Source organism: Labeo rohita, chromosome 3, assembly GCF_022985175.1.
Source record: "Labeo rohita strain BAU-BD-2019 chromosome 3, IGBB_LRoh.1.0, whole genome shotgun sequence".
In the NCBI taxonomy this organism is placed as follows: Eukaryota; Metazoa; Chordata; class Actinopteri; order Cypriniformes; family Cyprinidae; genus Labeo; species Labeo rohita.
Window position 1 is genome coordinate 30,903,607 of NC_066871.1, and position 21,946 is coordinate 30,925,552.

At 34.3% G+C, this 21,946-nt stretch overlaps 1 protein-coding gene across 1 annotated transcript; it reads left to right on the forward strand.

Moving 5' to 3' along the window:
- Nucleotides 1-219: 219 nt before the first annotated feature.
- On the forward strand, nt 220-9,178 carry si:dkeyp-69e1.8 (uncharacterized protein LOC100001340 homolog). Its single transcript, XM_051106517.1, has 4 exons — nt 220-442; nt 764-866; nt 3,778-3,932; nt 5,694-9,178. The coding sequence occupies exons 2-4, from the start codon at nt 773-775 to the stop codon at nt 6,468-6,470; spliced, it is 1,026 nt and encodes a 341-aa protein (XP_050962474.1). The 5' UTR covers nt 220-442; nt 764-772; the 3' UTR covers nt 6,471-9,178.
- Nucleotides 9,179-21,946: the final 12,768 nt, after the last annotated feature.

Below are 21,946 nucleotides of genomic sequence, written 5' to 3' on the forward strand. Positions count from 1 at the left end.
TATTGCAGCTTTTCCAAGAATTTTGTGTCACCACAGGATTAAAAAACCCAGTAGGATGTCACAACAGAGACTAAAAAATTAGAAAGATAACTACTGCATTTAGCATGCAAATGTAAAGTACTGGGTAACTAGTAAGAGTGCTAAACTTCCTGTTTGTGGTTACAGCTGATAAAAAAAAAAAAATGCTGTAACACTAGCCTTTATCCACCAGTTCATAAAAACAGACACACCTTTAAGAGGTCTCTGTAAAAGAGGTGTGACTCAGAAACAGACAAAAGGAGGAGGAGGAGAGGAACTCAACAGCATCACATGGTCGGGCAGAGCCACACTGCCGGCAGTGTTTTGACCGAACAGCAGGAGGAGAAACAGGAAGTACAGAGGAACACAGACTTGGCCAGCTCATAAGCACACGGTACACAAAAGATCAGTCTCTCACTTGAAGGTAAGCCTCTCAAGCATGTGTTATTTATCAGCTTTCACATAATCAAAAGCAGACTTAAGTTATTTTGGTATAATGCACTGCTAGAGGAAGCTATCAACACTACAGTATTGATTTTAAGCTGTCAGTTGAAATGTGGTAGTGAAAGTGCTTCACTGCAGCTGAGGTGTGTGAAATGTGTGTTTGTGTGGCTGTTCCTCTGTGCTGAGTCATGTGAATGGAATGATGTCCTCCATTCCCACCATTATTTTCTCATTAGATGCTCATTAGTGTGCTTATTTTAAGACATTGGGACCAATACATTATGTTCTGTTCCCTTTCAAGCTGCAGACTATGGAGGGAAGTACGACACAAGATGAAATTCACCAGGAAGAGAAAGACATATCTGGAAGCAGTGAAGGAGGGCAAACAGATCTGAAGGAAAGAGGTTTGAAGTCACTTGCACTTAAGGAAGTTTACTTTAGTTTCAGAAATAATGTTTGTATCTGATTTGACTTAGCCAAAACAACCCAGCAAGTTTTTGTAGACATGGTACCATGGTAATACCTCGCTTTTTGGACATCTACTATAGTAATAGCTTGTTTCTGCAAATGTACCATTGTAATATATCTTGAATCTTGGCATCTAGTACCCTGGAGTACCACAATGTAAGAAAAGTAATAAGATATTTAGATTAATGCAGATTAATTTCCACATGAAGCACATGTTTTAGGTTGCAAAACATTTTTATCCAGTGCATATAAATACCATAGTACATGAATTACATGAAGTCTTTAAGTAGACCCTCTAATACAATATCTGTGGTATTAATACGCATCCTTTAAGGGAAAAAAGTACCTTAAAAAACGTATTGCACTCGTGACAGCTTTTGTGCTTTTTTCTTATATGTACCATCAAAACAATGGTACATTGTTGGTGTAAGTCATAGGCTTGTCCTTGTTTTTCTTTCTTTTTTAAATGGCTCAACATTTTTCCTAATAAACTAAAGAATCTCCTTCTGAGACGCTTGAAACTGAGACAAACATTTCAATTTTTTTTAGTGTTTTCTGTTGCTAATACAGTTAAGGTCAAAAGTTTTCACCCCCTTTTCAGAATCATTAAAAATTTATTTTACCAAAATAAGAGGGATCATGCAAACTTCATGTTATTGTTTATTTAGTACTCACCTCAATAAGATATTTCACATAAAAGACGTTTGTAGTCCACAAGAGAAAATAATAGTTGAATTTATAAAAATGAACCCGTTCAAAAGTTTACATACACTTGATTTTTAATACTATGTTGTTACCTGAATGATCCACAGCTGCTTTTTTTGTGTTTTTTGTTTTGTTTTGTTTTTTTGTTTTGTTTTGTTTTGTTTAGTGATAGTTCATGTGTTCCTTGTTTGTCCTGAACAGTTAAACTGCCCACTGTTATTCAGAAAAATCCTTCAGGTTCCCCCCCCTGGATTTATTTTTTATAATAAATAATAGATGTTTACATATGAAGAGTTCAGATGCAAAACCAGCTAAATCCATCTGACGTTTTTCTTTAAAATGAGCATTTCTTTCTGGCTACTTTGTATAGGTTTCTATGTAAGTACTGGCAGATCTGATTGGGCTGAGGCTGGAATTTAGCGAGTTTGAAGTAAAAGTATTTGATGGACGTATAATATGTGTCAGTTGCATTCACTCAGTATCATTATCTCATTTTTGACTGAGATGGCTTTTAGCTGGTTTTGCATCTGAACTCTTCATATGTAAACATTTATTATGTGAAATATCTTATTCAGGTCAGTGCTAAATAAACAATAACATGCATAATGTATGATCCCTCTTATTTTGGTAAAATAATGAGGTTTTTAATGATTCTGAAAGGGGGTGTAAACTTTTGACCTCAACTGTAGCATCTTACAGTATGTTCCTGTCCTCCCACCTAAGTAAAAAACAAAACCATTTTGTAAGCATCGGCATTAAAATGTCATGTCAACCCACCCATTATAAGTTGAAAGGTACTTTAGAGTATAAACAGTGTTGCTAAAAATAAAAAGCACATTTTTGTATGCCGACCCACATATAATGTAGTAACTGAGCTTTATTTGTGTTGAAATGGATGTGTAACCGTAACACACATCCTGCTGACTGCAACATTTCACAATCTGACCTTAAACTGTTTTATTGAAATATTGTAGTTTAAAGTTTCATTTCTGATGTTTCATACCATGAAAGGCGTTATATGTGGGCTCAGGCTTTAGGTGGCGCTATTGCTTTAAAATGATATGATGCAGAACTAGTCAAATTGGCTTTCACATGATTATATCCTGATAATCCATAGTGTAATACATCATAAAGACCCTGCTCCTTTAAGTATTAAATGCAATTTCAACTTTATGTATGAAGTACCTGCACAATTCACTTTTCATCTGTTTTTATTTTAGTGGCTACTCCAGACATTTCTTGTTTATGTTCAGTATTCCTCGTAACCTGTTGTCTATCAAATTAATATTTGATCTAAAAATATACTTTCAAAAACATGTTTTTGCATCGCTATGCACATTTTATTCTTTTCATTGCATGTTTCGTTTTGTCCAGTCAGGTCTCGTGCTACAGGACCAGTTTATTTATCCTGGTTTTTAAGAAGTCCAACCCATATGTGGAATTACAAGCTCCAATATTTGTCTGGAAAGAAAAAGATTGTTTTCATTCAGATAGTGAACTGTTGTACTTGTGAAACATGATTTTCTACTTAAATAGGAAAAATATGAAACATTTCTTGCTTTTTATTTGCTTTGCTAAACCAAGATTTGTATCGATTTGTCACACTATTAACTGACATTGATCAAAAACTAGTTTGTCTTTAAACATTAAAAGGCGTTAAGTTAAACATTTTGAACTCTCTATAATGATACAGCTATTGTTTCCTACATTTTATGTGTTACAATGAATCGGCTGGTATTACTGGATAATAGTACATTTATACTATGCATTTTGTACACTATGTACTAAAGCACACTACTCAAATATGAAATACTTAGATTTTAAAGTGTTTTAAATCCAATTCAAATGTGAATATATATAAATTTGTATAAAATGCCAGTATTATAATGAAAGTTTAAGAAATGAAATATATTAATTTTAAGATGAGATTGAATTAACCCTGAAACCAAAAACACAACTTTTTGTCATTTCATTTTTTTTTTTTTTTTTTTTTTTTTCATTATTTGTTCAAGAGTAAATAAATCAACTGAAATATTTTATAATATTGTTTGGGGGAAAAAGGCCAAATAAAACTAGTTTCTTTGTGAGTCATGTCTGTCTTTAATAATGTTTTTGTTTCTCTGTTCCTGTCTGTGGTTCTAGAGTTGAGACTGGTGCTGCTCGGCTCAGCGGGTGCTGGGAAAAGCAGTGCGGTCAATGCCATCCTGGGCGGCCCGACATCTGAGTCCGACTGTGCAGGCACTGAGACACCAGCCACCGACTGTCAGAAGAGACGTGTGTCGCTGGCAGGACGACAGGTGGGTCCATGTCTCACTTAAAACTCACTCTCAACTACTTGATAATTCAGTTCTGCACGTATTTTGTATAGTTTTTGATAAAGTTGCATTGCAACTTGTAAGTGATTTCCTAGTATGTGACTAGGCATGTCAAAAGCATTTCATAAAACAATGTCTAAGTGTCACATTTATTGTTCATGTTGTATTCACATTTATGCATTTATGCCATAAACCTTAACTGTTACTGTACAAATTTACAAACCGTATCTGCCTTTTGTTTAGTTAGTTTAGGAAAGTGCAATTATGAAACCAGTAGTTCATAAAACTCAGAAGCCACCTGGGAGGTTTAATTAAATGTAATTAAAATTATAGTTTTTTAAGTAATTCATATGTTAGCCTAATTTAATTTGTCTACAAAACTAGCTTAAACCTTCGATTCAAAAAGAGAAACATCATTTAAAAAATAAAATAAAAAAATATGCACTTGAGCATAATATTTACAATATGGTTACATTTTATAACATTAGATGAAATTGTAATAATTGTAAAATTATTATTATATTATAATTAGTGTAAATTATAGTTGTTCATTTTCATTATAGTTATTATTTACATTAGTTAACATGAACTAACAAAAAAATACTTCTAATGTATGTATTAATCTCAGTTAATGTTAATTTCAACATTTACATTATTAAAAACAAAAGTTGTATCTGTTAATATTATTAGATATTCCTCTCCTGACATAAACTAACAATAAACAGTTGTATTTTATTAACTTACATTAATAAAGATGAATTCATAATGTAACAAATGTATGGCCCATTGCTGGTTAATGTTAGCTAATGCATTATTGTTAACTAATGGGGCAAAGTCTTACTATATAGTATAAATAAATTACTATGTATTATAAATATATTATAAATAAAATATTTAATATATTAAAAATACTAAATTATTGTTAAAAAATATAAAAATTAATATTAAACATGTTTGTGCAGTTGAAAGTAGCCTTGTGTTACTTAGTTAAACTAAACCATATTACATCTTGTACTTGAACACCCGTTTACCATGGTAAAATCACTATAACATGTGATCTCCCTGTTAAAAAAAAAGAACAGAATTTGCTGGTTTGGTACAGTCAAACTGAAAATTATTCAGACACCAGTTTTTTTTTTTTTTTTTTTTTTTTTTTTTTTTTTTAAACTAATGGGTGCAGGACACTATAGTTCATTTATGTAAGTGAGGATAGCAAAATAAAGTAAACTCTCAAAAAATCTTCATACAGTGGACTACCAGGAAAATATGGGACCAGAAATTATTCAGACACTTTGACCTTCAACAAAGTTTTGATAGTTGTGTAAATATTGTCATACTAACAGTTGACTGAATTTTTGGTTGATTGTAATCCATTACATACCTTTCTAGCAAAGTTATCTGACATTGTCAAGATTAATTTGTTCTGACACATTTTAACTCTGAGCTCTTATCATATTTTATCACCATTTTCTAAACTATAGCGAATAAACTATGGTAATGTGAGAAATGTTGAAGGTGTCTGAAAACATTTTGGTTTGACTGTATATTTTAAAGCATGGTAGCGGGTTTAAGCTGGTTATAAGATGGTCCTGAGCAACTAGCTCCTGCTCAAGACCAGTTTTTTAACAGGGCTTTCATGGCTTTTTTGTTTGACTTTTTCGTTTTTTTCCCAATAGTGCTCTTATGTTTCATAGTGTATTGAAGGGGCCTTTTTCTAAAACTTTTGTCTTCTTCTCTGCGCAGGTGGCTGTCATTGACACACCTGACTGCCTGTGCATCGAGCGTCCCGCTGAGGACGTCCGCCGCCAGTTTTCACTCTGCGCGGCTTTATCGGCCCCGGGGCCCCACGCTTTTCTGCTCTGTGTCCCTGTCCACCGGCCCAGCAACCTTGAACTCCAAATTTTGGAGACCATTGAGAAGGTTTTTGGCCCTGAATCTATTAGCAAACACACAATGGTGCTCTTCACTCGCATGGATCGACTGCCTGAGGATGTTTCTCTGGACGAGTACCTCAATACCGAACGCCCTGACTTGTTAGAGCTCGTGCAGAAGTGCAGGGACCGACATCACCCACTGCGGCCGGGATCCGACGTGGAGGAGCTGTTCATAAAAGTGGAGAAGATGGTAAAAGAAGCCGGGACACAATTCTTCACCTGCCCTTTGTTGCAAGAGGCAGAGAGGAGAGTGAAAGAAAAGGAGGAGGAGATCTTAAGAAGCAGAAAAGAGAAAGGAGAAGATGATTTGGAGGGAATAAGGGCCGAGGCGGAGAAAAGTGTGGATGATTTGGTGGTTGAGGGAATCGCGGAGCTCTGCGTCTCCACGCCTGACACCTCGATCCTACGCTGGTTGTGGGACAGTGTGGTCGGGTGGCTCCTGTGGCTCCCGAATATGGTGAGGGGCAGTGCTTTACTAGGGTCGATTGTGGGGTTGTTCGTCGGGGGGCCCTTAGGAGGGGCCATGGGAGCAACGGTGGGCTCTGTTGCGACGGAGGTGGGTAGACGGAAACAAAAAACCAAGTGAGCACCTAAAATTTGGTAACAGTTTATTGTAATTTTCATTATTAACAAAAATCAGATCAGTTGTTCTTGTACATTCAAATATGAATATATAGTCCGCTACAAACGTCATTACAAATGCAAATTAAATGGTTTTCTATTGAACACACAGTTTTTTCCCATTACAAATAGTATTAACTTAATAATTTGAGTTGAATTGAACAATTAACATTAATTTTAGAGTTGCAGGTTTTGATTTGTTCCCTTTTTGCTTTAGTGACAGTAGGACTTAACAGTTTGTGTTAAGTTTGTGTAAAACTGATGATCATGTTCATGCTTGCTTCATTTCTGGTCCAGAAATAGTGCAGAATACTAAAGTATTTCTTATTAATTTTACCTTATGTTTTTTTTATTGTATTTTAGGTTACTCATTTTAGGTAATGTATTCTGACTACTTTTTTTAGATTACTTCTTACCTATCTTACCATTAAATGTACTATATTCATATAAAAAAGCAAAGAGAAAAAAATATATTCCAATTTTTGATGTCAACATCATGAAGTACATTAAACATTACATTAAACCAGGGTTTCCCAAACTGATCTTAACGTAAGAACTGCAGTGGGTTTGTGACTTAATAATGAATTAAATCACATATTTAAACACTTAAACACTAAAAATAGAAATCAATTGTTTTCCTGTTTACGCATTTACCATGTCGATGTGACCATTGCTCAACACCAGAGAACTGTAAATATATACAAATGTGGTAAATTATTGAAATATTACTTTCCTCATTTATTGTCCATTGGCTTTATCAGCATCATTGCAGGTACACTACCATTCAAAAGTTTTTGAACAGTACGATTTTCTCTTCTGCTCACCAAATCTGCATTTATTTGATCCAAAGTACAGGAAAAACAGTACAATTTTGAAATATTTTTACTATTTAAAATAACTCTTTTCTATTTGAATAGATTTTAAAATGTAATTTATTCCTGTGATTTCAAAGCTGAATTTTTAGCATCAATACTCCAGTCACATGATCCTTCGGAAATCATTCTAATATTCTGATTTGCTGCTCAGAAAACATTTATTATGTTGAAAACAGCTAAATAGAATTGTTTCAGGTTATTTGGATGAATAGAAAGCATTTATCTGAAATACAAATCTTTTGTAACATTATAAATGTCTTTATCATCACTTTTGATCAATTTAAAGCATCCTTGCTAAAGCAAAGTATTAATTTCTATAATCTAAAATGTACACAACTATATTAAATATTGATCATTATAATAATAAATGTTTCTTGAACAGCAAATCAGCATATCAGAATGATCAAGTGCCACTGAAGACTGGAGTAATGATGCTGAAAATTTAGATTTGATCACAGGAATAAATTACATTTTACGATGTATTCAAATAATAAACAGTTATTTTAAATAGTAAAAATATTTCAGAGTTTTACTGTTTTTGCTGTACTTTGGATCAAATAAATGCAGACTTGAAAAACATTAAAAATATTACTGTTCACAAACTTTTGACTTTTTACCATTTTGGATGTTTTGCCATTAAGAAACACTGAAGTGTCAATACTGTTAACCTCAATTTCAAATACAAAGAATTGAAAATGACATTATGAAAATATACAGTGTACTAATTTCATGTCAAACATTCCATATACTCCATATATAGCCATTTACATTCCAGAACTGAATAGTGATCTTCTGTCATGTCAAAGTGGTTTGGCTGACAAAAATGTTTGAGAATCCCTGCATTATATGAACAAACATTAATTCTTCCAGAATCAGTAAAGTGTGAATGATTCACTGCAGTTATGTGAATAATATGTAATCAGGTCATCTATAAAAATCTCATTTATGAGCATTTTTGGAATCTGGTTATGAAATCCAGATTACATGTAATCAGATACTACCCAGCTCTGTATATATATATACACACACACACACACACACACACACACACACACACACACACCAAGTTTAATATGTATACGAAGTAATTTGAATGTTCATTAACTAATGATCTGTTAAGCATAATTGATGTTTTTTAATGTTATTCATGAAAAATATTATAAAGTGTTACCAAAATTCAAGTGCTTAAAGAATCTTTATAGCTTAAAACCAAAAGCAAGTATTACAAAGTCAATTTCTAATGGTGAGCAGAAGGGAAGTGTTAAGATGTGTCTTTGAGATACATTTCTCAGGCTTACTGTGTGCACCGTTAGTTTTGCACTAAAGCTTTCTTGCCTTACACACTAAATGTTATATGATTGTGTTTTGAGTTAGCATCTATTCAAATGCATCATAGAGCAATAGAGTGAAGATCACAGTCTTAACACTGTCACCAAATAGCTTTATTTCACAGATGCACGAGTGAAAATCACAGTGTCACTACTAAGCCTGAAGCGCTTTCTTTGAAGTAAGCATTGAACATTAAGCGCACTATAAACTCAGGATTTGTTTACAGGCCATAAACGTCTCCGGTTCTACGTGCATAACTGTTTTTATTACATCACTGTTGCATTAAACAGCTGCTATGGAACAAACGCATGCTACATGTTTTCAGACTGATCGCATGAGCATAAATTTAATAACGCTCCTCATGTAAGTAATTTTCATGTGCAGTTTTGCCACTTAATTGGTTTGCAGTTCAAATGTTTCTGCAGCTGTTCTGGAGAATGAAAATAAAGCGGAATAATGAAAACAATCAGTGATGGTGTGACTAATTTCCATGTTTTATTTATACACTCATTTGCGATCGCTGGTTTCAGTCATTGGTTTGGAGTTAAAAAATAATTTCATAGGAAAAATCCCATGCACATATGGCCATATGTGACCCTTGACCACAAAACCGGTCATAAGGGTCAATTTTTATATCTGAAAGCTGAATAAATAAGCTTTCCATTGATGTACGGTCTGTTAGGATATTACCATATTTGGCCGAGATACAACTATTTGAAAATCTGGAATCTGAAGGTGCAAAAAAATCTAAATATTGAGAAAATCCCCTTCAAAGTTGTCCAAATGAAGTTCTTAGCAATACGTATTACTAATCAGAAATTAACATTTGATATATTTACAGTAGGAAATTTTTCAAATATCCTAATGGAACATCTTCTTAATTAACATCCTAATGATTTTTGGCACAAGAGAAAAATCAGTAATTTTAACCCACATAATGTGTTGTTGACTATTGCTACAAATATACCCGCGCTAATTAAGACTGTTTTTGTGGTCCAGGGTCAAATATATGTAGACATATGTAAATAGTAAACAGTATTTATTTGTGGTTAATTAAATTGGGATTTTAGTAATATTTTCATAATATTAAAAAAAAACATTCATATTTTAATATATATATTTATATATTTTTTTTTACCTGTATTGTAATATATGTGCATATTAAATATATTGATTACATTTATTAAGTAAATTAAGTTGCATAAACATTTGACATGAAATTATTTATAATGTACAATGGCACTAAATATTTGGACACTTTTGTACAATTTCAGACATTTTTCTTGCTCAATGACTTTAAGCAACTAGTGTGGTGGTGATTTTTAGTGGATTTAGGTAACATGTGTAATTCACATTTGTTGTGAATGTATTTAATTTAGAAAGTTTCTAAATAATGTATATTGTCTACATTATATAGAGTTTGTTATATATCTTGAAAAGTGTGCTTGTGCTACCTTAATTTAAAAAAATATTTTGTTTTATAATACAAAGATTTTCATACACACAAGTACTGCTTCAGTGTCCCGAAACTGTTTGGGGCCACCGTATCACATATCCATGCATTTACTGTAAATGTATTGCCGGCCACATATCGCATTTCTGTATGGGATTTATCAGTTTAAACAGAGAGGATGTGTCTCTGAAAAAACAAAGATCTACAAGAAACCCAATCAGCCCGTTGGCTTAGTCTTTTAACAGCTTCAGGAGCCACGAGCAGACAAGAATATTGTGAAAACGCTTTTATGCCACTGCAGAAAGACATCAGACAGACAGATGCAAAGACGTCTCTCTCTTTCGGCCTCTTTTGCGAGAGCAGGTTTATGGTTTTGACATTGACATAAGTGATAGTCTGCTAAACCCATCCATCAAAAAAACCCATCCCTGTATTTCTGCCTTCAGTACAGCAAGGCGTTTCCTTATGTGGGTGGTCCGCCCAGGGAGAGAGAGAAAGCGAGCGAGAGACACAAGCCTGCTCTCATGTTTCTAAGCACAGAGAGAGAGAGGGAGAAGTACAGAGAAAGAGCTTGCTGTGGGACGTACATCTGTCTTCCAGATGTGGCTTTCTGCAGTTGTTTGAAACAGGAAAAAAGAACGTTTAAAAAATAAAGGAAAATTGGTGCTAAACAGATTTTTATTGTCAGGGATTACGGATGTAGTGCTCTATAGATTCTCTGTATGACTCAGCCAGTACTGTATATTTTAACCTCAGATCCATCTTCCTGAAGAAACCACGCAGGAATGATGTAGTGCGGTCCCCTGCGTACTTGGACTTGTGGATAACGTGTTTAAAAAGGAACACCTGTCCAAATATTATTCTGTCCTATTGGACATGCGTCTGGAAGAGGACAGGGAGAGAGAGGGATGAGAAAACGAGGGAGAAATGTGTAAAAGAAAGCAATGGAAAGAATGAAAAGGAGGGGACTGTGGATTAATATGAGAAAAAAACTCTAGAAATATGGAGGGAAAATAACATCCCGAGTTTGTTCCCTCACATAAAAAAGAAAAAAACACCTAACATTCATTTCATGATGATATGGTTAGCTCTCAAAGGACTCGATGCCCTTGAGAACCGACACCGTAATGATTTGTGCCGGTATGCGCTACACGGGCCAAAGTCTCGCGGAGTCACAAGTGGCCCATCTTTAATACGGTAAGGATGAGTTATGCCACCGCGCCCCTCAGCGGAGATGTTGTTATAAGGGCCTTGTGGTCCACTCACTGAGGAGCAGAAGCAAACTGCAGACGCCTCGACATTGCTCTCTTATGATCGCGGCCTGTGGCCTGAGAAAGAGCGAAGGCCGAGCGAAAGAAACCGAGTGACACACTTTTCCCACAGCGCGTTCGTTATAGCCGTTAGCTCGCGCACGCGCTTTCAATTTCAAAATTCAAAAGCCGTGAATGCTCCGCTAAAATACAAAGGGCTGCGGGATCGATTACAAATGTAGGTTTTCTTACTATTTCTTATTTAGAGTATTAACGGAATATAATAAGATGTTTTACTCAGGAAGTACTGTTTTGCATGTAGAAATCTAAGCTACTTTAAGCCGTTGTCACAATAACTGGTGAAAAAAACAGCATGTGCTGGTTAGGCATGTTTTGATGCTGGGATGCTGGTTAAAAAGCTGGTCCTTTGCTGGTTTATGCTAGTCCTTGACCAGCAACATGACCAGCATAAACCAGCAAAGGACCAGCATAAACCAGCATCCCAGCATCAACACATGCCTACCAGCATATGCTGTTTTTTCACCAGGGCATGAAAGTGTAAATTAATTCTAAATTGAGACCAGGACAGTATCCACCTTATTTTTCACATAGCTGTGTTTTTTTAAGCTGTACAAAACAGCTAATTTTGCTGCTTGATAGTGCAGATTGGCGTGTCTTACCATATTATTTCAAATGTATTATCTTAATTATGAACACACTGGTTTAAAAGCAACCAGTTTTACTGCACGTTGTTATTCTTCTTTCTATTTCCGTATCCACCTTTTTTCCTGAACACGGAAGTCTCACCCAACTGGAACGGTGCTTTACATTTCCAGTATCTGGCAGGGTTGCCAGGTTTTCACAACAAAACCCACCAATTGCTATTCAAAATTAGCCCAATCGCATTTCGAGGGGGGTCCCCATTAAAAATTGCGTTCCCGGGGATAAAATACACGTTTTTTTTTTTGTTAGGGTTCCCCTGGTAAATCCGTATTGTGGTTGCTTCAACCCGCGTACATCAAAAACAACCCATGGCAACAGTGTTAAAGTAGCCCTATTCCGTGGGAAAACCACAGACTTGGCAACACTGGTCTCTGGTCCCCTAACGAAAATTAACCATGATTTTATTATAGTAAAAGTGTAGTACCTATAGATTTTTGGCGCATTGATTACCATTAGTATAACCATGGTTTTATTACAAATTCCATGGTTAAACTATGGTTAGTGTAGCAAGAACATAGTTCATTTGTGGTTACCATAGTTTTATTATAGTAACCATTGTTTTTTGTTTTGGTTTTATTTGTAGTAAAGCTATGGTTAATTTTCATAAGGGTGTTTCTAGTCAAATTATCGTATTTTCCATTAAACCTGTGAAAATGGTTTTAAAAAGCACATGCACATAGTTTCATCACTTTACAGTTTCGCAATGACATTTTTTTTTTTTTTTTGCAGTAACTTCTGTCATTGTTTAATGTGTAAGTAGATGACATGAGGCAACGCAAGGTTTGCTGCTTTGAAAACAGATTCGCACACATACATACAGCTCCCGATTGGGGGTAAGTTCGCAGGATTTTGTCCACAAAATGATAAGACTACACATTATTTTAAAACATAGTATGTTAACTTAAGACCGGAACACATGAGTACCTAAATGGAAGTTTGAATCCATCATGGCGCTGCTAATCGGTCACTCAACATTGAGTGTTTTCACGATGCATCATCAGTCAGCCATATTGGTGGCACTGAATGTAAACAATGCCACTGAACCGAAAGAAACTAACATATTCTGCTGATTATCGCTGCTGAAAATGGTTGATTATTGTCATTGCCAAAAGTTCTAACAAATCAAGGAAAAGAGTGCAAAAAAGAGTGTATTTGGCATTTGTGGTTGGCCAAACTGAACCAGGATTTCCAGGCAAGAATCTTGACAACATTCATCTTTGTTCGTATTATTTCCGGTGAGGTAGGTGAAATATTAGGCTAATGTCTTAATTAATCCTGCTCGTACGTATCTTTACAACCTATTAACTTTAGTTTGTCAAAAAATTGCACACTTTCCTGCTTATATGATTTTGCAGCTTCTACGTGTTTTGTCCATGGTTTAGACAGCATAAATGAGCAGAACAACGTATTCAGTAGTACATTAACCATGCAATCCATGCTGTTGTTTACATTCGAGTATCACCAGTATGGCCACACATCCGGGTAACTAACCAAATCGTCATGTAAGTGCAAACCCTCTATAGCGGCTAATGAACCGGAAGTCTCACCCATAGGCTTGCTTTCGCGTTGAAGAATAAGGTGGATGAATTCTGTTGGTTGAAAATTGTAATTGAATTGCATGGTAAGCACATTTGTATTTGAAATAATGGCATATCCATCATGTATATCAATTTTTGTTGACAAAAGGACTTAATTGATATAATTCACATAATGCCATTTTGTCTGACAGACAAACAAGACAGAAGAGTAGATTAACCTCAGTGGACTTGAACTTGAAAAAAGGTGTGTATTGACGTCTTTCCGCAGTTGAAACAAAAAAGCCTTCTGATGTTCATTCATGTTTATTTTGTGCTATAATTAGTAATGAGGAAGAGATGATCAGTTTACAAGCCCCTTGAACTGAGGTGCTACTGCAATCTGTCACGACACATTAAAGAGCATCAAAACGGTATTTATTGTTTGAATTTCTTACAAAATAGCAAAATTTGAAAGCTGAAACTCTATTTCATATCAAAAGTAACCTGCTCTGTCTTGTCTCTCAGGCATTGTCAGTGTCCTCTTTGCTTTTCTTTTATACCAAAAATCATTAGGATATTAAGTAAAGATCATGTTCCATAAAGATATTTTGTAAATTTTTTTAAATTTTATTTTGTATTAGTTATTCATTGCTAAGAACTTCATTTAGACAACTTTTTATTTTTTATTTTATTTGCACCCTCAGATTCCAGATTTTTAAATAGTTGTAACTCAGCCAGATACTATCATACCTATCAAGCATCAATGGAAAGCTTATTTATTCAGCTTTCAGATGATGTGTAAATCTACAAAAATTGATCCTTATGATTCGTTTTGTGGTCCAGGGTCACATATAATATCCTAACATAGAAGTGACAATGATAGTTGTCAAATTAAAAAAAATCAAAATTAGTCTAATAAATTAAAAAAAAAAAAAAACTATAGTGAATGTAAAACATAAATCTTTTATAGTGATGCTAGTGGGTGTTATAGAATTTACAATCTGCATTCTGTTCATACTTTTATGAAATTCGTAATACAATATAATACAATAATATGCTGTCCACACAATATTAATCATATTAATTTAATCATATTCTTTTAACAAATTAGACATGATGCAAAAGGTCTAATAAACAAAAATTAGTTTGAGAGATTTAAAAATTAGGATTAACTAGGATACTAGGATATGGAGAAGCTAGCATGTGTATAGAATTTGTTACATTCAGTAGAAAAACAGGTTTTAGATTGGAACATTTTTCATTAAAACAGCCTTAAAGCCCTAAAAAAGTGATCCACATAGCATACTGTAAATCAAAGAGATGCTGGAGATGAACTACATGCTGCTATAAGCCACAGCACACGACTGCTGATTGACCGTAAACAGCGTGAAACACATAATGTCCAGCGCCCAGCCCTGGAGAGAGGGAGCGCTCCACCCGAATGGAGTTCCCTCATCTTTTTCCTATTAGTGCTATTTTCATGTTCCTCCCTGTAGTGCGAGCGAGCGTGTGTGTGTGGCTGTGATTGTTTAGAATGAGTGTGTAACAGTGTGTGTGGCTTTCAGGCAACCTATAAAGCATTGATAATAGGCCCGGCCAAATTACAAAATAAAAATGGACCAACAAAAGTTTGCTTTCATAATAGCACGTCGAGTGCTTATTTTTTTATACGCACACAATCAAACTGTTAATGTTTATGAGGCACTGGCAACGTTTTAGTGCATAAAATGCTGGTGTTTATTTATTACATTTGTGAACACAACTGAAGCCTATGAGGTATGTGCTCTCAAAAGCACTTTACTTTTAAAGGTTTTCTTTGCAGTGTCTACATTCAGCTGCACTCTAAAAGTAATTTGAAGTCGTTTTGAAATCTTGAAATGTTCTTTTTACTACACAAGTACAATAAACAGAAATAAAATCAATCTATAGGAACTGTGCCGATACAATTGTATGTAGATATTCTCATATTAACACTGAATATGCACTGTTAACATGAATTAAACTACCATTCAAAAGTCTGGGATCAATAAGATTTTTTAATGTTTTTTGAAAGAAGTCTAATGCTTACTGAAGATGCATTTATTTTGATCAAAAATGCAGTAAATTTTTATTATTGTGAAATATTATTTCAATTTAAAATAACTGTTTTGTATTCAAATATGTTTTAAAATGTTTATTCCTGTGATGCAAAGCTGAACTTTATATAGATAAATATACTGATTTGCTGCTCAAGAAACATTTATTATTGGTAAAACAGTTGTGCTGCGTAGTATTTTTGGAAAATGTGATTCATGTTTTTTTTTTTTTTTTTTTTTTTTTTTTTTTCAGGGTTCTTGATAACTAGAAAGTTCAAAAGAACTTATCTGAGATAGAAATCTATTGTAACGTTATCAATGTCTTGCTAATTACAAGTATTAATTTCTTTAAAAAAACATGAATATAATATACTTACAAATTGTAATCCGTTACTGATTCCAAATTACATGAAAAAAATTGTAGACAGTAACCAAATCCATTACATTACACATTTTAGTAATGTGATCTACTTTTAGATAACTTTTAGATTACTTGTTTATTGCACTGGTTTAAATAGCATGAGCTTGTAACATATTAATATAAAAATACAAAGAATAAGAAAATTTATTCCATTTATTGTTATTAACAACATGAAGTACATTAAACATTATATTACGTTAAACTGGTGTTTGTGAAGGAACTGCAGGGGATTATGAGTTTAATGAAAAGCTGATAATTAATTAAATCATAAAAAAGTTACAATTACTCAAAATAAAAGATTTACTTTAAAAAAAAAAAAAGAAATATTTAATTTGTTTACCCGCATGTCATGTGTCAATAACCAATATCAAAGAACCAATGAACATGCAAATGTGATACTTAATTATTAAAATATTTATTTTTAAATCTCAGGGCTACTTCAAGTAAATATATTAGGTAAAAGAGGATCAGATGGCAAAAAAGTTTATAAGTTTGTGCATTTTAATGTGTTTGAAAGGCAAAAGCCTTCCAAAGACATAGAAATACATGGTTAAATAACCTACTGAGTGATAATTCAAATAAAAATCAGTTTCATCAGTAGGAATTAGGAAGAATCAATAAATTAATAATTATTTATTGCTATTGTATTAATAATATGTAATCATTATTCATGACTACGAGTATTTTAAAATGTAATTTCATCTAATTACAAGTACTTAATTTTTGGAATCTGATTACATAATCTAGATTACATGTAATAAATTACTACCCATCTTTACATATACATTAAACAAAAACAGTAATAATTTCTGTAGAATATTTTAATGTTTCGAAATTATTAAAGGAGTAATTGGATGCCCATTTTCCACAAGATGATATGATTCTTTAGGGTCTTAATGAAAAGTCTATAACATGCTTTGGTTAAAATTTCTCAATGGTACTCTAAAACAACCTTTTTACCTTCTCAAAATCAGCTCTGTTCACAGCAGCCTGTTTTGTTGCATGCCTCTTTAAATGCTAATGAGCTCTGCTCACCCCGTCCCTCTCTTCTGTGGGGTGACAAGCCACCCTGTTTATTTTAGCCGCATTAAGCCGCGAAACTTGCTAACTAGCACATTATTAGGAAAGGCGATTTGCAAAGATGCATTAAAAAAAACCTTATACTCACTTCTTCTGTAGGTGAAGCTGCATCACGAATGATTCGCATGAACATAGATGCATTTATGTAGACGGGGGGGCATTTTCTTCAAAAATGAAAGTAATGCTCTGCTTCTTCGGCAGCTCAGTTGTCAGGAGTAAATGACGACTACTGAGTTCATTATTACATCCAACAACACAACACCTCAGTCGCTTTCTTGTCTACGTCCCTGCTCTGGTGATGGACATTTTACACCAGGGTTCCCAGGTTTTCACAACAAAACTCGCCCAATTGCTACTCAAAACTAGCCCAATCACATTTCAGTAAAAAATTGCATTCTGGGGAATAAGAAATACACGATTTTTGGTGGGGTTCCCCTGGTACAGTTCGCATTCCAAAGGCTAAACATGTTACTGGGGTCACTTCAACCCGCAGAGATGAAAAACAACCAGCGGCAACAGTGTTAAAGTAGCGCAGCTCCACGGAAAAAAACCGCAGACTTCGCAACATACAGTTTACAGCTCACTCAGGGCGGGTCTAAAGTAAGACAGCCATGTCAGTCAACTATCATGGGAGCGGCCTTGGTCGGTATGACATCACGCAGCCAAAAACTGAGAATGTCCCGATTTGAAAAAGTGAATATCATTTATAGGGATTAAAAAAATTCCACCGCGTGGATTTTTATCATTATAGGGTGGATGTGTACACACACTGCCAGCACGCATTTATGTTAGTCTGATTCAGTAACTTGGATCAAGACTTTTGAGCCTTTCTGAAAATGTATTTAAAACTGCGAACAAATGAGTGTGCACTGTTGTAAATCAGTGCTTTACCACACATACCTCATCTAAATGCAGCCTTAAGTGATTCTAAAGTGTTAGTACTAATGATCATTCCCTCAAATCACAGCGGGACGGGGGCCTTGCCGTGCTCCGTGCAGGCCTTTAATTGATTAATTGTGCGGGCCTCACTAACTGACATGCTGCTGCTGGTGAGCGGGTACGGCCGACGTTTGAAGTACAGGCCTGTGGGATGTGTTTGAACATACCATAGAGAGATCGTTGCTCTTTGTAATGGACACCGCTCTGCGGTCTGATCGCGGCTCAGGGTCAAGCCAAAGCAAGCATACTGTTCCTCCCATTACCAGACACAGCGAGAGATCTGGATACTGCTTCAAGGATGAATTAATACAATGCAGATCTGACCAGGATTGCTCCTGTCCAATACAGTGGATCAGGGCCTTAATCCTGGCCCGACCGCACACTTGCGTAATGGAAGAGTCGGATCTGATGGGATACCGTCATGTAATTCGTATAACCCAATGTCAGTCTGACAACCAAAGAGAATGAAATGCTAATGGAGCCATTACATCATACAGGGCTGACTTTGTTTTCTGATGAATATGTTTGATCAAGAGGCTAATGTTAGTTGTACAACACTTACCAAAAGGAATAAACCTAAAAAAAAGGCGGTTTGAAGTGACAAGAAACATAAAGGCTGTGAAACACATTTTCTTTGATGCTCTGGCTATTAGATACTTTAGAACTTGTGTTCAGAAGTACTATCAAGTTGTGTTATTTTAAATGCAAAACATGCACGCGTGGGACCTTGGGCTAAAGAGGACTGCGAAACAGCGATCATCTGGTGTCAAGGCAGGGAGAAACGCTGCAGTTGAGTTTGAATCCAGTGTTGGGCTCATTTAAAGCAACCGTTCACTGAAAAATTTTTTTCTTTGTGTGTGTTTTTGGAGCGTCACAGACATTATTCTTCAACCTTCTTCTTTTGTGTTCCACAGAAAGAAACGACAGCATACGGGTTTGGAACGACATGAGGGTGAGTGAAAAAAAATGAGTTTTCATTTTTGCACGGACTAATCATATAAGAACCCCAACCCCAAGTGTCTCATCACCCAATAAAAGGAGGACAGAAAATGATGAGAGGGAGGCAGAAAGAGAGAAAATTACGTCCTTCATCTGAAATCTCAAATGAAAGGCAGTGTGTTGGGCCTAAGGGCCAGACCTCTGATTTTCACTGTGGTCCTTTTGAAAGCATGCATTAGGCAGAAGACTGGGAGTGAGGGAAAAATAGAAAACAGAAATGGCTGCAATTTGTATATGGGGGGAGGAAATAATACCCTGGGAAATTTCATCAATACTGGGCCATATTTATGAACGAACGCTTTAACCCAGCGATCGGAATGAGATGAAAATTCATTTTATTGTGAATGATTTACATTTTTTTTTCACAATGTCTGTCTCATTCCTACAGTCGACTGCAAACTCTCACTCAGATCTGCCTCATTCCAATCAACAACAGATAAATTAAATCAAGCTGCAGCCTACATTTTTTTTTCTCGATGAATATTCCATTTGTCTCTAAAATTAGAAAGTGAAACAGCATATTATTGTTTCTAATAGACTATGAATGGGTTGCAAAAACCATTTCGTATTGACTTTAATCCTATTTCTGGTTGTCTGTTAAAATGGTTATATTTATTTATTTACTTGATTTTACAAAATGTATAAAAAAATGCATTATTTAATTTTTAATTGTTATTTATTTTGCATTATTTTATTAATACAAAACGAAACAGCATATTACTGTTTCTAACAGAACATAAATGGCTTGCTAAAAAGATTTCTTATTGACTTTAATCCTATTTCATGTTGTCTCTTATAATGGTTATATTTATTTATTTACTTGATTTTACACAATGTATTTTTTTTTTTATTTAAAAAATGCATTATTTAATTTAAAAACAGGGTTTTTTTTGCAAAAAAATTGATTTTATATATTTTGCATTATTTTATTAATACAAAGCAAAACAGCATATTACTGTTTCTAACAGACTATGAATGAATTGTGAAAATTATTTCTTATTGACTTTAATCCTATTTCATGTTGTCTCTTAAAATGGTTATATTATTTATTTACTTGATTTTACAAAATGTATTTATTTATCAAAAATGCATTATTTAATGGGTTTTTTTTGGCAAAAATACGTATTTTATTTATTTCGCATTGTTTTATTACAAAGCGAAACTGCATATTATTGTTTCTAACAGACTAAAAATAGATTGCGAAAACCATTTCTTATTGACTTCTCTTACAGTGGTTATATATATTTATTTACTTGATTTAAAAAAAACATTTATTTATTTAAAAATTTAATACAAAGCAAAACAACATGTTACTGTTTTTAAGACTTTGAATGGGCTGGAAAAAAAACGTTTCCTATTGACTTATTTTCTTTTTTTTTATTAATACAAAGCAAAATAGCATATTGCTGTTTCTAACAGACTACAAATGTTTATTTCTTATTGACTTTAATCTTTAATTTCATGTTGTCTCTTAAAATGGTTACTATTATTTATTTACTTGATTTTAAAAGATATATATCTATTTTTTTTAAATATTATTTAATTATTATTTTTAACTTAAAAAATTGCATTATTTTATTAATATAAAGCAAAACAGCATATTAATGTTTTTTAATAAATAAATCAATAAAAAATAAAATTATAAATGGGTTGAAAAAAATTCTTATTGACTTTAACCCGGTTTCATGTTCTCTTAAAATGGTTATAATTATTTGTTTACTTGAGCTAAGAAAAATATATTTATTTATTGCATTATTCAACTTTTTTTTGCCAAAAAAATGTTCATTTTGGTTAATTTGCATTATTTTATTAATACAAAGTGAATCAGCTCATTACTGTTTCTAACAGGCTAGGAATGGGTTGCAAAAACCATTTCTTATTGACTTTAAACTTATTTCATGTTGTCTCTTAAAATGGTTTTACTAAATGTATTTATTTATAAAACAAAACTGCATTATTTATTTTGCAAAAAAATATTTTATTTATTTTGCATTGTTTATGTATATATATATATATATATACATACATATTTTAGATTTGCATCCAGAGGTGGCCTTTCCACCTCATGTATCTGGACTTTGCAGTCTTGAGGATATAGTCTGTTTTCATTTCATCTGTTATCACAATGCCCTGTGATTTTGCTGAAACAGGACAAAACCAGCATGTTTGTGTGTGCGTGTCATGAAAGGCGGGAAAAGCAGACGTGCTGCGGCCTCTTTGATGCACTTTGAGTCAGGCACTCGGAATAGACACGAAACAAAAAAAACAGTGGAGTTTGCGTCTGTGCGGCAACCACTAATGAACCGAGCACGACACTCCTTCACTCTCCAGTGACTCAAAGTCATTAATGTGTGCAAACTATCGAGCTGTCTGTCATGGCCAATGAAACTGGAAAAGATAGCTTCAAAAGAGCATGAAAAAACCCCTGTCCTGAACTTCCTGAGTGATGCAGCCCTTCTGAGAGGGAAACAAAACACTCTCCGCCACATCTGAATCTCTGTTACAATTCTTCCCTTTCCAGAAAGAGGTGAAAAAAGCTGAAAAGGAGGGGATGTTGCATTGTGACCAATATGCTCTCCATATGTCTGACTGCAGCCGCTGTCTTTCAACCCGGCTCATGTTTTTATTTTTAATGGAATTTGGGATTTTCTTCCACACATCTATTTATCTAGCTTTTATTCTCCGGGGATTTATACGTGTGTACTCAATGAGCGTGTACACGCTGCCGGGCCATCCGTTCACAGCTCACGTTATTGATAGGTTGCTGTGTGAGACCAGAC